General features: G+C 38.9%; 2 protein-coding genes across 2 annotated transcripts in view; both read left to right on the top strand.

Annotated features, from left to right (window-relative positions):
• LOC134821057 (uncharacterized) overlaps nt 1-19456 on the top strand; it is a 143923-nt gene that overhangs the window by 69426 nt on the left and 55041 nt on the right. The window lies entirely within an intron of this gene.
• Nucleotides 12184-19372, top strand: LOC134820988 (uncharacterized). Its single transcript, XM_063831654.1, has 11 exons — nt 12184-12230; nt 14030-14149; nt 14451-14602; nt 14890-15054; nt 15280-15562; nt 16139-16227; nt 16474-16615; nt 16827-16948; nt 17243-17324; nt 17548-17734; nt 19274-19372. The coding sequence occupies exons 1-11, from the start codon at nt 12184-12186 to the stop codon at nt 19370-19372; spliced, it is 1488 nt and encodes a 495-aa protein (XP_063687724.1).

Here is a 19456-nt window from a genome sequence, read left to right as displayed (position 1 = left end):
CCTCAGGCTGTTCATCTAACCCGTCCATACAATCCACCACATCGTCCATTATCCAAGAAACTGGTATTCCGAACTTCATACTTATTTTAAAGCTAAACTTACGGACACATGGAAATGTATTCGTCATGTATTCGCATGTGTCATGATATTCGTCACTTCCATCAGTACAATCCCACACTCCGTCACACATTCTGTGTTTGTGTAGTCTGCAATCAGTTGAAGTAGACGGTGATATACAACTGTTTTGAATGTCATCGTCACATAACTTTACTGGTAAACTAGCCCTTTCATCATAAGCATAACACAACATGTACTTAGAAACACTCGAGTTATACCCATCAATATCACAATACCCCCCTACTCGCCAGGGACAAAAGGATTTCGCGGCGATTTTGGCCAAAAATCGCGATACCGCGAAATACATTTCGCGGTATATTAAACTATACATAAAATTTGTCGCGGAGAATGGGAAATTTCGCGGTTTCGTACATGCCGCGAAATCCTTTTGTCCCTGCTACTCGCTCTATATCAGGACAGTTAGTCTGATCTAAATAGTTCTGACAGTATGGATATGTCCCCCTCTTAATATCGAATACTGAGCACCTAGTATAATTAAATATAGGTACTGTTCTGGTTTTGTTATAAACCACTTTACTTTTGTATTGTGTACACGTGTGTGGGGTAGTTTCAGTTACTTTACAGTCCTGTTCATCTTCTCCTTTATCACAGGACCTGTATTCGTCACATATATACCTTACAGGAACATACACCTTCCTCCCCCAATTACCTATGCAGTTAACTCCGTATGTATACCCGTTACAATTACTTTCATCTATACAATATCGAGTGTCACATTTATCATTGCATACCTCTGCTGTTGAGCCGTCACTACTCTGTGATACTGAACAATCATTATCTACACTACAGTTTTGATCACATTTGATATGTTTGTGATTGCAAAACAAACCTCCACACAGCACATCCGTGTTTGTTATTTTTGTGTAAAATCCACATGCCTGATACACGTGGGGATCGTTCCTACACACTGAAGTTACCCTGTCAAACACATATTCAAAGTACACATCAGAGTGGGCACACTTGAAAAAGTGTCGTTTCTTCGTTTCATTGAAACACACATTTTTAAGAAACCCATTTGCTGTTGTTACTGTACAATTTTCTCCTGATTTTCTTAGTTCGCTCACTATACTGTAGTCTACACTGTAACACTGTAAAAACACATCTTCACTGTGACCACAATTTCCCGATAATCTAAATGTACACGAACTCCATTCACCGCTGCTGCATGAAACGTCGTCCAGGGTAATATAATAATTTGACTGGATGTCCCACTTACTACCGGATGTCCAACTCATTTGACCATTGTATCCCATTTCACGACAAATAGCATCAGCTGAGTAATCAGTGAAATAATCGTCACAAACTGTTCCTCCATCGCTGATTAGTAACCCAAGAATTCCAGCGCCAACAGTATCACCATTAGAGTCCACCAGACTAAAATCTGGGATTTGAATTCGTTAAAAATAGCCAACTCTAAACATTTGATAAATAATTTACGCTGTTTTGAGAAATTTAATCGAGATAATCATAAGTTTTCCTCGGGAGAGTGGGGATGAATAATATTAGCAAATCTTAAAAGGAAAGGATATTTCAACCTGGACACTTCCGGTTATCTTTTATGCAAGGTCGACTTTCAGACACTTCCCCAACACAATCTGCACCACCATAAGTAGCTGGACCAGGGTTAGTACAAGTCCTTGTTCTTGTTTGAGAACCTTCTCCACAAAAAGCTGAACAGTCTGACCACTCTCCATAATCTGGGATTTGGGCATTTGAACTTTTGAAGGTGATTTGATCCTAATATAAATCCTAATTGGGCCCAAATATGGGCGCGGCTGCACCACGGGCACCGATCGTGGTGGGCAGTTGGGGTCCGGAACCCCCTCAAAATTTTAGTCACGGGTCCTAGTTTGTTGGTCAGAATTAAGTTTCACAAAAATTTTAGGCTAGACACCGGGACACCCCCCGGCCCCCCGTACACGGGGTCATCATAAAAAAATGCTCTGACTCTGATTCACAAGATAACTTACATGCCCATGCCTGGCCTTTTGCCGTCGTTCATAAAAGACTTATTCCCTTCCAATATATCAAAGTATGGCACGTCTTATGACGACAATATCAACTGGCTAACAACGTACTCTCATCCGGATCTACGCGCTAGTGTTTTCTATAAAGGTCCTATTATATTAGCTATTACCGAGCTCAAAATTAGTCGCATAACTTGTCCATCTAGTATTTTCTCAATAAGCATTTATAATAAATCAACAAAGCGTGTAATAGAACTGCAAAGCTCAGGAAACAATGAAGAATGGCCACTTTTTCTGTTACATAATTACCCGGGCTACGTAAATAAACGAGATCAGGCACACAACTAATCAACTACCGAGAATTACCTGAGGAATAAGTAAAATTAGACGATTAGCACACTAGTCACTATCAACCATATGCCACATTTTTTCACTGCCCGCCCATTCACATTTCACTGTCATGATAGCACTAGCAGGTGCTGATAAGACATGGGCTCATTTACTTTTATTTATTTTAACTATGGTTCAAACAGAGCACTATACAGATCACTATACTGTCGACGCTGCCCTGCCCACTATACTAATCGTTAATCACCAACACAAGTAGCTGTTAAAACAGTTCTTGTGATCATCTGTCAGTCTGTCGTATCAAATCAAATTATTTTTCACCATGTTTTTAATAAATCATGATATGCAAGTTTTAATTTTAAAGTCTTTGGTTTAAAAAAAAATAAATAATGGTTAAATTTTGACACACCATATTGCCAGATCCCAGTTCAGTTTCTAACGGAGTTTTATATTAACAGGAAACGATGTAACAGAGTCGATATATTTTAATGTTGCTATAGTGATACTATGGGGTGGCAAGTCCCCATGGCCATGCATCGTGGTCCGATAGTTTCAATTTTCATTGTGTCTTAATATATTACGTACTATGCATCAATCAACACTATTGCAACCATGCAGTTGCACCGGTCACATAAATTATTATGTGGCAGTAATTTGTCAACATTGGCACAATTATAACATCTCAACATGGTAAAAATATGTCTAATTCGTCACAAAACAAATTATAACTCTATTTGCTCCTTGTTGGCAAAATAACTAGTTTATTGACATAGGTATTATGATAAAGTAACATTATATTCTACAGAGGTATGATCTTCTTCAAAATAGGTGCAAGAAATGTAAATTTCGTCACACAAGTTATTGTAACAGTTAAATACATTTTCTTTCACATCAAACTGTCCTTATTATAGTTTCAATTGATTTATACAGGAAATATAGAAACCCATGCCAATTTTTATTACATTGAATTTTTTTCCCTACTCTTGCCGAAGGCAAAAAGATCGTAGGGAATAAGTAATCGGGTTTGGATATATGAGGTGGCCCGATGGACCTGCGATGACGACAAAAGTCTGCTCCTTCGCAATATAGACCACTCCCCTATAATTAAGTGTATAGGAAGCGTCTGTTATGCTGCGCGCAACGCTAGCCATGTGTTAATTAATTGCAGTGAAATTCCTCCTTCGCAAAGTTATTTTCCGCAATTTTCTGGATTCATTTATTGTTGATGCGCGGCGCTGCATTGGTCAAATAAATCGTCAATTTTTACCATGCACGAATCCCACTTATTTATAAAAAACATAGTATGTAAATATGGTGCACTTTTTTTCCAGTCACACTTTTCACTCAAAAGAATTAATGGTACATGGTAGGGAAAATTGATCGTGCGTGATTTAACCGCGGCGAAATTCTTGTTACTGTTGAGTGTTGGGGCAGGAAAAGTGAATTTTGTCACATTTTGGTAAGAAAGCAAAATTAACCTCAACATTGTTAAACTTGAGTTCCGATTAGCTGAATAATAGCCTACCAATCATTTCTGGAAGAATATTGTAGTCTAATCGAGGAATGGTTATTATTGTTTCAAAATTAAACATATTAACGATTTCGTATCATATTTGTATTTTTATTCCTCACTCTGGAGTGGGTCCGAGCAGTAGACTCGCGCTACTGACACCCGGGAATGGTAATGCACGGATACAGTTAACGCCGTGTAGCAAGAGCTTCAGAGGATCCTGCCTGCTGCAGGTATGCTGAGTGGCAGATGCGACAAGCGCACTACTTCCAGCGGACATCAAGATGGCAGTCTGGCCATCAGAGTTATTCAGAACACTCTCCCTTTTAACTAGAAACATGTTGATGTCACAGTTTCTAGCCTACTTCTGCTGTAAGAACCTCCTCACAGCTTGATGACTTTAGGTTCTGTGTACTGAGGCACAAAACCCCCCTATTTTACTCTCCCTCACTGTCTGTGTGTGGCTGCAGACCCTCAGTTCTCTTATCAGTCATTTTTTGGTTGCCTGAGATCTTGGACTTGTTGCTAGTGGGCTACCAACCCCTAGCTTTACTCTGGTACTCGCAAAGTTTTTTGCCACGCACCCGTTTATCAACATTACAACGAACTAAACAACTACAGCACTAGGGTTCCAGCCCCTACCTCTCCTTCTGATAGTCCAGCTCATGATGACGCTGCACCTTTAAACCCTTCGGGGAGAGAAGCAGCTGATGGTATCTGGGTTAAAAGAAGGACCATCAAAAAACCAAAAATTAACAAAAAAATCTCAGAATCCTTTTACCTTTCTACTTACAATGTAAGATCTCTCACTGAAGAATGGAAGCAATGGGAACTTGTGTGCAAAGCCAAAGCCTTTGACATACCTGTGATTGCACTTCAAGAGCATCGTATTAAGAAGACTCCTTATATAATGCGTGATGGCTACAAGTTCCTCCTAGCATCTCCTCCCCCTAAAAGTAGAACGCTCCTCGGACTTGGCTTCCTCCTTTCCCCTTGGGCCCAACAATGCTACATCGACCATAACGTCTTCTCAGACAGGATAATGTCTGTTTCTTTTACCGGTGAAGTTTGCACACACTTAGTTACTTGTCATTCACCTACTAATGTATCTACAGACCTTGAAGTTGAACAGTTCTATACAGAGTTAACTTCTTGTGTCCGATCTTTTCCACCTCATGACGTAGTAGCTATAGCTGGCGACCTGAATGCTCACCTTGGAAAAGACACCTGCAACACCAACGCATTTTATGAATGTACAAACCGAAACGGACAGCATCTTCTTGATTTTGCCCAAGAAAACGCTTTCACCATTGGTGCGCTAAAGTTTAACAAAAAGCATTCTAAAAAGGTGACTTGGACAGCACCAAATGGTCAACTGCATCAGAATGACCACATCCTCATTCGCTCAAAATGGCAGAATTCACTTAAAAACTGTGAGTCATACATTAATCCATCGGTTCAATCTGACCATCGGATTGTCACAGCGACTATCAAGCTGTCAATAAGGACCAACATCGTCCGACCTAAGGTAATCAAGTATGACTGGGAGGAGTTAAAAAGTAACACTGCAACTTCAACAGCCTTCCAACTCCAGCTCCAGAACAGGTTCACTGCCTTAATGGATGAAGAGAACGAGACTGATGACCTCGTCCAACACAACCAGCATGCATACACCAACATGATAAGTGCTATTAATGACACAGCAGAGAAAGTACTTCCCAAAAGGAAGAAGACTAGTCTAACTGCTCAGATTTCATCTAATCCTGAGTACCGAGCTGCTGTCAAGGCACGAGATGCTGCGTTGAAAGATAGTCACAAAAGAAAGACACGAGCTGCTACTAAAGCCCTCCGTGATGCCACCCTTGAAGTCAGGAAGGTCGAAACCAGCATACAAGAAGCGTTTGTTAATAAGACAATTGATCAAGTAGATCAGCTGTTTATTCCGCAACCCGCAAACCACCCAGGGTATGCAGCATGGCAGACGAAATCAAACAGCTCTGGTATTGCGTGGAAGCTTATAAATGACCTTACCAATCGTAAGCCTAAATCTATGTCTCCATTACCTGGATATAGAAACAAGGCAGATCGAGCAAAGGCGTGGACTGACCACTACAGCAAACTGCTTTACAATCCTGCTGACAACATCAGAATGGGTAGCTTTGAAGTCCAAAAGCCAGAACTCCCAATTGAAACGTCACCGTTCTCAGCAGATGAACTATCTACAGCTCTCAAGCAGACAAAGGACACGTACGGTCATGACGGAATTCCTTCTCTGCTGTACAAGTGTGTTGACTTGGACACTACTTTACTATCTCTGTTCAACAACATGCTAGCTACTGGTAAAGCCCCGGAAGAGCTCCTTGTCACTGCCATTCTTCCTATACCCAAAGGAGCTAAAAAGTTCTGTCCTGAAAATAGCAGAGGCATCTCCATCCTCCCTGTTGCCACGAAAATCTACAACAGGCTGCTTCTAAACCGAATCAGGAGCCACATAGAACCTCGCCTCCGATACAACCAGAATGGTTTCCGGCCTGGAAGAGGGACTCGTGAACAGATTCTGGCTCTTAGACGTATCATCGAAGAGGTTGTGAACTTCCAGCTTCCTTGTGTCATCTCCTTTATTGACTTCTCAAAGGCCTTTGACTGCATCTTCAGATCGCATCTTCCCGACATCCTGGCTTCCTACGGCTTTCCTAAAAAAATCATAAAAGCCATTATGTCACTCTACATCAACACCAAGGCTAAAATCATGACCCCTGAAGGTATAACCTTAGAATTCCTTACCAACCTCGGAATTCTCCAGGGCGATGTTCTTGCACCTCTCATTTTTATCATCGTCCTGGATTTCATACTAAGACTAGCAATAGGGCCACGTGATGGGTTTAAAGTTGGAAGTAACTACATTGCTGATTTGGACTTCGCCGATGACCTAGCAACAATTACTGACAGCTTCAGCGAAAATGGCCGCCTTTGCCAAAGCATTTCTGACATAGCAGCCCGTTATGGTCTCCTTATTAACATCGGAAAGACCAAATACATGTCCTATAACATCCCGCGACCTGTCAACTCAGACGATAGAGTCTTTATTAACGGCAACCCTTTAGAAGAAGTTCATGACTTTAAGTACCTTGGATCCTTTATAGCCTCAACAAGCAGAGACATCAATGTCAGGAAAGGCCTCGCATGGAAAGCTTTACAGAGTCTAGATGCTTTTTGGAAATCTAATATGTCCAGGAAGATCAAGACTAAGATTTTTCGAACTGCAGTAGAACCTGTTCTGCTGTATGGTGCAGAAACCTGGACTCTTAAAAAGGCTGATATCAGAGCACTAGACGGTGTTTATACTAGAATGCTACGAAGGGTCTTTGGTATCTCATGGAAATCACATACACCTAACTCCGTTCTTTACGGAAAGATTCCATCGGTGACAGATACTATAAAGACACGAAGACTTCGTTTTGCAGGACATGTCTACCGTCTACAGGACCAACCTGCTCAACAACTCCTTTTCTGGCAACCATCCTATGGCCAGCGTTATCGAGGACGACCACATAAGACCTTCCCGGACGTCCTACTTGAAGACACTGGAATGGAACCTGACCAGCTGCGTTTACTCATGTGTGATAGGGATAAATGGAGAGAAGCGTTGACACGAAACTCGTTCCAGATTTCATCTGGATCGACCTAGGCAGGCAGGTAGGCATCATATTTGTGACAATGTTCGCATTAACTGCCCTTAACTTGAACGAACTGTTTCGTCCTTTAAATATTTATATAGAGTTTTCCCGCCTTTCAAACCAAAATCAGATATGATGATTATTTATGAATTTTACTTGATAGAGTGCTTATTTTGAAGTTAAATGTTTTGACAGGCTCTAATGATGTACAGGGTGTTTTAAGACACGTGTCCAAATTTTGAATGGCCCTTAAAATCTAACAAATAGGTCGAACAGTTCGATTTTTGTTTTAAATTATAGATAAATTATTACATTTCAAAATATATACATCAAAATTAACCCACAAATTTTCATCAACTTTCCTAACCAAGCCCCCTTCCGGCATAACAGGTTTGGAACCCTCAAATCATATTGTCTATTGCACGTTTTACCATGTCAAGTTTTAACTTTTAAGATTTCAAGCCTTACGTTCGCGTTGTGTGTTTCTCTTGGCCTTCGTGTCGAAAAGCATTACAAAATCAGATATAAATTTGGTTTCGGCAATTCACCGAAAATTTCAAATTGTATAATATGTATAATGTGACAGAATTTACCTCATTTCCCAATAACCAAGTGCATGTATTAGCTAACTGTTCAAAACAACATATTTTAGGGCTATGATCGGTAGAAAACTTGACTTACTGACTTAACCACTCGATCCGTGCCCTTTAACCAATGTTGTATCATAATTGTTAGATTGATAATTATATGTATATATTTTAGACTAAGTAATGCTATATAATATACTAATCGGGCAGCTAAAAAAGTCACGAAAATGTGACATTTTAACCATTATAGTGCCTAACAATGATAGATTTTCTTTCTGAGCAATGTATATGGAAGTATGGGTCACGTGGCTAATGTTCAGAACTTCTGAAAATAAATGCTAAAATTAAGCCACTCTCGTCGAAAACGCTATTTAAAAATGTTTAACAATATCCTCTTACTTTAATGAACGTGTCTATATACTAACAGGAACCCGTCTAACCTTAAAGTGGTGTCAAGACTCAACAGTTTAAAATAATTATTACCTATTTAATTCGCGTCAAAAATTCTTATTCCTTGGCCAATTTTTCATTTTTTTCATGCTGATTTGAAGGCCCTTAAGGCATTTGACCCAGTCAAAAAAGTTTCAGTTTTACATCTTTTACGGTTTTTGCGGAGCGTCGTCTTAAAGTTGATGCCTTGGTGTCAGTAAAATGGTACGGATATTCATAAACTTTATATATATACCTATTTTTTTTTTTTATTTCAAAATTCAAATAAACTTTACATCAATGTATTACAGTTATATTCAATAAAAAGACCACAATATCTCCTGTGAAGCAAAAACATGGAAAAAGAGAGCTAGAAAAATATTCATGATACTCAACACTACCAGACTCAGCTGGAGTGAGAAACAATATGTAAAAACATCAAGGTAAAATTTATTTCGGCTGAACCAAAACACGGTGGCAAGACCATAATTACATTGGTGCCGACCCTACATAAAATCATTAATAAATAATCAAGAGAACAAATTTAAATGTATACGATACCTTCTTGCTACTACTCCACAAACTTACACGACATAACAACAAAATAACATAATTAAATAATATTATAATAGAACAATCTATAATCTAGCCACTCACGTACTGCGTGACGCGCCATTGTTTCGGGTTGTTTCATAAGAGTAAAAACGGCGCGTTCTACTGCAGGTGCGAGGGGCAAATTATAGAGAGTATGACATTCATAAAGTAAAATATATATATAATAATATTCCATGATGGGCTGTCTAATCAGGCCAGCATACGTCAGAAGACCAGAGAAATTCAGTTAGCTTTGTTTTGAAAATAGAAATTTTCTCAGTCTGTCTAACATAGGCTGGCAGTGCATTCCACAGAAGCATTGTTCTATAAAAGAAGCTGTTTCTGAAACTATCGCAGTTTGGTACAATAGAGCAGGTATATGTGCTGGTGTCAAGTCCTTCAATGACTGATGCCGTGCTCCTTGTGTACCTCATTGTTTCAGCTTCAACAACAGTAATATATTCAGGTAGAGATATACTTACCAAATCATTTACTATTTTATAGAAGAGCGTAATTGAATTATGGATGAACTTAGATCTAATGGGTAGAATTTTAAGCTCCTTCTGCTTCTCATAGAATACAATATCACTATAATGATCAAACTGTTGTCCATTGATCCATTTGATCGCTCTTTTCTGGATTGCCTCAAACTTCGACATGTGTGTCGATCGCTGAGGACACCATATAACTGAGCAATGTTCAAAGATTGATCTTACAATGGTAAGGTAGAAAGCCCTCTTTTGGCGTTTATCCATGGTAAAATGACAGGTTCTCTTTAAGAGCCCAAGCTTCGAGCTTGCTTTAGATATCAATTGATCACAATGTGCACCCCACAGAAACCTGTTGTTCATTATTACACCAAGATCTGTATGGGATGCCACATAATCAATTATGACTTCATTAAGATTATACCAATAAATATTAAAAGGAAGATTGTCTAATACATTTCTTTGCAGAGTTACAGATAACACCTTACACTTAGAAGGGTGAAAAGTCATTTTGTTATCGATTGACCAGGCAAACAACCTGTCTATATCTCCTTGGAGAATATAGTGGTCTTCAAAGCATTCGATGACCCTCCAAATTTTGGTGTCATCTGCATACAATGCTACATTTGTATCCTCCGAGACACACGAGAACATGTCGTTGATGAATAGAACAAACAGAAGTGGTCCCAGAATAGATCCCTGGGGCACTCCTGATTGCACGGGAAGCATGCTTGAGACAGCTCCGCCTACAACAACCTGCTGTCGTCTGTCTTGTAAATACGACTTTAAAAATCTAAGCATCAGACCATCAATACCATATAAATTTTTTAGCTTGCGAAGGATTAAGTCATGTGATACACTGTCAAATGCCTTAGCAAAATCAAAATAAACAATGTCGGATCTTGACTTATTGTTCAGGGCCAGTGCAAGGTTGTCTGTGAATGGGACCATCTGGGTAGTGCAAGACTTCCCATTCACAAAACCGTGTTGTCTACAGTCGATTAACCCTTCACAAGCTGCGAGCAACTCTTTCGAAATACAACGTTCAAAAACTTTCATAACTAAGCATGTCAGTGAGATGGGTCTGTAATTTTCAACAGATCCTTTTTCACCCTTCTTGTGTACCGGAACAACAGAAGCAAGCTTCCATTCCTCCGGCACACATCCAGTCACAAAAGAGCTGTTGAAAATAATGGTTAGAGGCTTTGCAAGAGTGCTCGCACAATTTTTTAACACAGTGCCATGGATACCATCTGGACCTGCGGCTTTACCCGGTTTAACCCCTTTCAAAATTAACAAAACATCCAACACGTGAAATCTCAAATCCATAAAATTGTTACTGGAGCTCATGTCGATGTCAATGTCATATGAGCTACTTGAGGAGAATTGTTGATAGAAGTATTCATTGAATAAGCTAGCCTGTTCAACTGGTGTGTTCCTAAAACGATCACCGTATCGGACCGTTTCAGGTATCCTAGTCGACTTAGACTTTGATTTCACGTGTGTCCAAAACTTTTTGGAAATAAGGGCAGAATCAGAATCATCTTCGACACTGAGTCTCATCTTTTCGTTCATTATGCGTTTAAAATCTTTGCGGTACTGACGGAACTTTTCAAGATCAGACTCATTGCCAGATTCATTAGCCTTTTCTCTCCATTTCTCTTTATCTCTCAGAACCCTATCACAATCAGAGTCATACCAAGGCGGCTGAAACTCACACTTAACATTTTTCTTTGGGATATATTCATTGCAGAGTTTAATCAGAACATCTTTGAAAAGAGGCCAGGAAATGTGTGGATCATGAGACCCAGCCACATTATCCCAATTGACCCGCCTCAGAGCAAAGTTCAAGCCGTCCCGATTGGCTTTGGTATAGTTATATACTTTGCGTTTAGGAGACTTTCTGCGGCTGACATTGAAGTTTATCCCAAGGTTGATACCAAAGTGGTCAGATAAGCACGCCTCATTATGATCCAGTATTTTTAAATTGGTAATAATATTAGGGACATTTGTGAACAGTAAATCAAGCACATTCCCTGCTTTATGTGTAGGTTCATTAATTAGTTGAGTGTGTCCTAGGTCACCAGTAAGGAAATCCAGGAAGCCATTTTGCAGTTCACAGGATGTCTCACCAGCAGGCCAAGAAACACAGTTCAAATTCATATCTCCTATTAAAACATGCTTGTCAATCTTCTTTTTTAAGGCAAGAGTTCTAAAATAATTAGAAAATTCCACGTAATTGTCGTCGCTTAGAGTCCCCACTCTATAAAAAGTCGAGATACACAACTTTCTACCAGTTGGAAGCTTCAAGACAACAGACAATAACTCAGCTTGAGCTTTCACTACAGCTATCCTAGTACTAGTAACATCTAGATCAAATCTATGAGCTATTAAGACTCCACCCCCGTTTTTTCTAAACCTCTTAGGTCGTTCAGGATCCCATGGATGAGTTTTGAGGGACCTGTCCAGCCTAAAGATTTTATAACCAGAAGGTAAAATCTCACTATCCAATATTGACTTTTTCAGCCAAGTCTCATTTAAAATAACAATATCAGGTTTGTTTGTATACAAAAAACCATGTAGTTCATGTACTTTCGTCATGTTAAGTGGTGGGTTAACTGACGCAAGGTCACGAGTGTTAATTAGACCTTGTACATTGTTATAAAAAACAGATATAGGCTTTTTCCCAGGTCCTGGATTTAAAAGTGACGTGTTACATATAATAAGCAATATTAGGTTCAGGGAGAAAGTGTAGATAACCAGAGCAGTAAGAACACCAATCCATCTCAGAAAGAATTGGAATGATCTTCTCAGAGCAGATGATTTACGACACTTTAAATAATAATATCCTTTATCAAAATATCTCAGAATAAATGCTGTCATAATTATTAGGAAATACAGGTTAATACTACTATAAAGGCTGGGAAGATTACCAGGTCTACCAATATGACTAATATTCTTTAATCCACTGTCCACACGTGTTGATAGATCCAACGAAATAACAATAATAAATAACAAAATATACAGATATAAAATTAGTGAACTGACAAATAATCCAATGGGTGAACATAACTGGGACAACACAGACACGTAGCAGACTTTTCTTTTACCACAAACTTTTCGAACAACAGAATTAAACTTTCCAGTGCATATGCGGTGTTGCTGGTCATTTATTCCCATGTGTAGCAATGTCACGGTTGTGTTTTACCCAGGTGTATCTATACATACATATGTATATCGTCTCGCTTTATATAATACTAAAATATAGTAAGATGTAGTAAGATACGATGAACACTTTTTTTGTCACTTTAAATTTGTGCACGCTTTAGTCGCTGTCTTGGAAACAGTAAAGTAAAATATATTCACTCAATTTACAAAATCATACCTTGACTGGAGACTCCCCGAACTAGAAAGAACAGTTGTACGATCATAAGTTTAACGCGCATTTCCGTTCCACCTGATTTCTTGAGTCGTGATCTTTAAAATTAAGCTAATTCAAAATGTATAATAAGTTAATGCATAAATTTCATCATCAATTCCAAAATCAATAATGTATGTATAGCAACAACAACAAAACACGCGTCTCCATGAAAACTAAAAAATCCATAAAAACTAAAAACACTAAAGCAAAGACAGTCAGACAAACAAGAAATTTTGAAAATCGTTCATATAAAATTTTTGACATTTACACGATTATGAACGTAGAATAATTTATGAAGTGTCAAATGGTATTAGGTATTGCTTACGATCGTTTAAATGGAGGAATTATTACAGTAGCAGTTACCCAGCAAACAGAAATTGCAGGCCAAATCGTTATCACTATCATCAGGCGAATTTAGCAGTTTACAAATTTATTGAAAGGAAAATAAGTACTAGTGGTCGTTGTGAACTGAGTGAACACACCTCATTTAAATTCGTCACCCCAAAGTAAATACCCGCACTGGATTACTACCCCTGATCTAAACCTGGGTAACTGTAACGTCAGCGATTCTGACTGCCAATTTTGTCACATGAACATCTAGGCAGTGCGTGATTGGTCTAAGCACGTTACCAAACACCAAAATCAGCTGCTGAGTAGGCTGAGATATTTCGGGAAGAATCTCTTGATTTTTGGCTCGTCTAAATCTTGGTGATCATAGTTCATATCGGTATGTTTCTGTCCAAATTTTTACCTGAGTAGACCCAATTCTCCCAGCTAAGATTTAATTCCATTCCCTATCCTGAGTTGTTTCCAGAATATTATCTTATTCAACTTCCGCCCTATTTTTAGCCTTAATTTTCTTTATTTCAGCTGCTGTAACTATGAAGAGAATCCTACGAGTGGAACTCCCATAGAAACTGGTCCCATTTGCACCTTTAATCATCTTGAGTGGAGAGACGATATTCAGGCTAGGTTTGGTCGATGCTTCGGGTAAGTTTTATGTTACCATAACTAAATATTCTAATTGTAAACTTATAATATCGGAAAAAATATTTTACCAGCGGCAATGTAAAATGTATACTTTAAATGGTTTAGTAAAATACACTACTTACGAGTTAGCATTTTGCTAGGGCGATCATGGGAATGTAAATCTAGATAAAGTTTCCTTGCCTGCAATGCAGTTGTGACATAAAATTGCGTGTACGTGACCACAGATAATAAATTTCTGGCGGCCCATGAATCATACTCCTCCATAATTTAACAACAATAATTTTCAAAATCGTTCAATCAGGGCGGACCATTTGTTAAAGAGTGTAAAAGAGAAGGTGAATTGCTGTGAGGGTGATGTCGAGACCGTGGATTGCACTGTTGTTGACCAGTATGACGGGGACACTTTGACATGTCCTTGGGGATCTGTTGTAAATGGACTTGGTGTCAATTCAGGTGAGTTAGGATTAGTCCAACAGATATGTTTTGGACCAAATGGGCATTATATACTAGTGAATTGTTTGAAACTGCCTTGTTTTTATTGAAATGTTGCCTCTGGAGTCTTGGGAGCGGGTTAATCTAATTTGAACTTGCAGTTATACATGAATTAAGCAGTCTTTACAATATTTCACCAACTTACAAACCACAGTTAAGTTATCAGAACGTTCAAAATCATATTAACCTCAACTCTATTTCGCCTAAAATACGACATTTTACATTTTACCTAAAATATGTATTTTCAGAGGAAGTAACGTATCTGGAGTGTTGCCTGACGAACTGTAGGTACGGTAAATGTGTGGAGAGAGTGCGTGAGTGTGTTGATGGTGAGATTGTGCAAGATATCACCATGAACGGTGGAGAGCTCGTCATGAGGTGCTGTGCTGTTCTTGAGATGCTCTCTGACCACGGTTTGTGTGATCATTTGTTAGTTTAGATAATATCTCGGTAGCGATATACATCGTTTCATTTGCTAACATCGTCAAGCGTCAGTATTATTTAGACGCATGAATTTAATCATAATTCAGTATTCATGGTTCAAACTTAACGGCCTACTATTACTATGATATTTTATCAATTGCATGACGTTTAAAACACTTTTATATCAGAACTTTTATAAACAATATTTCCTACAGAATTCCAGGAAAGAAGGAAAATACCAACACGCAGAACAAAACGATCCACAGCCTCATTACGTGACCTATACAGCATGCCCTCTCCTCCTACCATAGACCCGACATACCACCTCCGGAGGAGACGTGAAGCACCGACCCCAGACCCTGCTGATTGTCATTTGAGCCACTTCTCGGAGAAGTCGGAGAATGCTAACTATGCGGGCTGTGAGAGGAAGAACTCCGTTATGAGAAAGGCGGGCTTCAGTAACATTGAGTGTTGCAGTGCTAACTGTGAAACTAGCAGGTGAGTGTTGCAGTGCTAACTGTGAAACTAGCAGGTGAGTGTTGCAGTTCTAACTGTGAAACTAGCAGGTGAGTGTTGTAGTTCTAACTGTGAAACTAGCAGGTGAGTGTTGCAGTGCTAACTGTGAAACTAGCAGGTGAGTGTTGCAGTTCTAACTGTGAAACTAGCAGGTGGGTGTTGCAGTTCTAACTGTGAAACTAGCAGGTGAGTGTTGCAGTTCTAACTGTGAAACTAGCAGGTGAGTGTTGCAGTTCTAACTGTGAAACTAGCAGGTGAGTGTTGCAGTTCTAACTGTGAAACTAGCAGGTGAGTGTTGCAGTTCTAACTGTGAAACTAGCAGGTGAGTGTTGCAGTGCTAACTGTGAAACTAGCAGGTGAGTGCTGCAGTTCTAACTGTGAAACTAGCAGGTGAGGGGTTATTTTTCTCTTCTTGGTTTGATCACTTTGATGGAGTTTTTGATGTGCTAGTGCCTTGTGGATTTTTATTTGGTGAAGCACTGTTGAGTTATTGCTGCGTAAAATAGTATCACAGTGGATACATTTTTGTGATAAGTTATACTATTAGTATGATGTCAGGTGTAACATTGTTGAAATGGACAGTAGGAGGACATTTAGCTGCCCCCCGGGAACTATAATAAACGCTATCGGCAAATCAACTGTAACAGGTACTGGAATGACTCTTACTATAATAGTAGGCTAATTCATATTATTGAAATAATGTACTGATCATTATTATCCACTGATTTCTAAATACAGTTTGAAACGCGAGAAACAAGATTGATTGCTTGCAGCAGCGACTAAAACAATACGACTATTACTGTCACATGTAAAACACCCGTCTTGTTGTCAGAACTTCGGGTGAATAAACCCCAAACATGTTACAGTTATAAGATAACAATAACTACACCCAGATAAGATAAACCTATTGTCATGCTGTGATCTGGATTGTAGAATTGGAGAATGTACGACCCGTAGTGCGTACTGTAAGCCGGGGGAAGTTATCAGTAGTGTTAGGAAGGATGTGAACTGTGATAGACTCCCCTGTCCTTTCAAGTTAGTTCATACTCCAACACCCACTATGGCCATATTATATTGTTTGAAATTGATAAAGCAAATATTTTGATTATTTTATGAAAGTATTTTATAAAGTACAATTAAGTTCACAGATTATTGGAGCACTGTTCAATAACGAGCAGTCTCATTCGCCAACTTGCTATGAGTTCTAAAATATATACCCTTCTTGAACTCCTTACATCACTTGCAGAGTAGAGTGCTGTAAAACAATGGATAAATACTCGGTTGTCACTGGAAAGATCTCCACACCACTCAGTGCCTCACCGGAGCTAGGAGTATCTGATGATAATGGTGGTCATGTTGAACATGACGGTGGGTTTTTTGTTAACTTTTATCTGTATTATCCGTAATATAAATGTTACAATGTTTTAAAATAATGATGCCTTATTTTTGAACTTTAGAAAGATGTTTCTTACATGCCTTGGAAGTATAGATAATGATTGGAGTATGTCTATGTTGAGATGTACTTCATGCCTGAATGTAGATAATTTAAAAACAGGTGTGCATTGTTTGGGGAACCTGTTTTAACTCCCTCTCGCCGAATCAACCCTAACATGAACAGTTCATTGAACAGTTGAACAGTGCGTTTATTTTATAATCTGTCAGAGTCGGCTGCGTATAAGAAGTTCCTGATACCGACGGAAGACTGTCCGTACATCATGCGGGGAAGAGCGGTCACGTGTCCTGTGTAAGTGGAACAACTTTTCAGTTAACAATCCAACATTTTTAAAGCATAATTGGTTTTTTTTTCAGTGTAAAGTACTCAAAACAGCTGGGATAATGTGATCATATTTAACACCATGCATTAGACTTTTTAAAATAGTTATGTACTTTTCACCCCAAGTATAATCAGTAAGTACGAATTTAACATTTTATTATGTTTATCAAGTAATGCACATAAACTTGTACAGTAAGTACGAACTGGACGTAGTTCACACGATAGACGATGGAATGTTGGAGGGAAGGTGTTGCATCTCTTCTGATATCATCACTTGCATACCAACACTTTCCGGACCGTGTCAGGATGCTATCTGCAGTGTGGGCATGGCTGGAAGTGGACTCTTCAAACTGGGCTGTCTCTCTGTTGAAAATGATGAGGTGAAAATTCATTCTGGCGATAAAGTTCTGTGTATGTGTCTATATTGTAAGGTAGTAAAGAAATTGTGAAGGGTTTAGAGTTTTTGTTTCTTTCGTAAGGTTACGTGATCATTAATATCCTTTACTGGGTCATGCCTGTTTTAAAAGATATCAAATTTAATCAGGTTTTAAAACCAAGAAAATGTGTGGAATTGAAATGCGCGCGGAACCTGATGTTGTTCGTTCCCACCAAGTTCTCATGACCTGACATCGTATCGATAAGCTTCAAGGCTTTAGAACCATAATGTTAAAAACCGATAGTTATCCATTGAAATCCGAAAATTGAACTATACCCCTGAGATAATAACCAAAGTATATTTCCAATATTTCAGTTGTCCGATGGGATTCACGAAATATGCATCATACACGTAACCGCTGTGAAGAAGAGCTGCGTTCAATTCGACAGTAAAGCGCCATGTTCCTGCCTCTGTCAACAAGAAGAAATTGTTTCGATCGGTCGCCATCGACTGTGGAATGTGCGTATTTTTAGGAAATAATAAACTTTATTTGAATAGTTTAAAATAGAAACAACGTAAATTATAACAACATCTAATCAAATTTTGTGCTTCGCGTGGTTCGCCTGTTTGAATGTTATATCCTTGCACAAAGACCTAACGTTGACGTTTCAGCTGCGGCATATATTTCTTTGAAATTGCATGTATGTTTGTAACGCGCCTAAACAAAAATGCTGTCCAAACTAAATCTGTCCCATCCAGTATAACAGAAAGTATCAAAGTTATGTTTTGACGTGGAAAATGATTTGTTTGTCATATGTGACTTTTCATGACGCATCCATATAATAGATAATGACTTTAAATGATATACATTATACAAAGTATCAAGAATGCCAAACATATACATTTTTGAATATTTCAAATCAAGCTGTACCACAAACAATCGACTAATGTTAAGACTCCTGGTTATTCAATCCTACAGACTGGTGGTTAGTATTACATAACAATAAAGTCAAGGAATAAAAATTGACAAAAGATTCATTTACTAACAATTAACAGCTCTTGGCAGCTTATACTAACATATACCTCAAGTAAGTTATCCAGTACTCATATTTGCTTCTCCTACAAACTCGGTATGGCCAAGCACTGATCTCAAAATACTAGGAGACGGATCCCCGAAGGAGTCTGTGTCCCTCCTCCTTCTAGCAAGTGCATATCTTCAGCATTTCTGTTCGTAACCTAGGATTCCGCAACTGCTACGTTGGATACGCTCTCAAGTCAATAAGTTTTACACCCCCGATGGGTTTAGGTTGCTAGCCCTTTCTCCTGCCCAGCATCGAGGCGGTAAGAACCTTGCCGTTAGCTATCTGTGCTGTATAGTGGTATAGTCCCCAGGATACCTATTTTGAACGTACACGTAACCAATTCAAAGATCAGCCATGCAATTTAACATTCATGTTAGTATTTTATAAAAAGTTATACAGAAATCAGGAACATGAAAGGTCCTCTATAAAGTTCATCACAACCACCCATCCCAATATTACAGCCAGGTAACGATCCTAGTGAAACAACAGCATCAAACTCCGATGAACACATAGACAGCGAGCACGGCTTCATCAACTCCATTAAAGATAGATACAACTAAATCCGACACAAATCTCACTGCAAAGTGTATCTACTCGCAGAGGAGTGTATGAATCGAGTGGTCTGGAGTGTATCAGAGTGTCGT

Source organism: Bolinopsis microptera, chromosome 9 (assembly GCF_026151205.1).
Source record: "Bolinopsis microptera isolate Bmic1 chromosome 9, MBARI_Bmic_1.0, whole genome shotgun sequence".
NCBI lineage: Eukaryota > Metazoa > Ctenophora > Tentaculata > Lobata > Bolinopsidae > Bolinopsis > Bolinopsis microptera.
The sequence above is the reverse complement of the archived record's forward strand: the minus strand, read 5'-3'. Positions and strand labels throughout refer to the sequence as shown.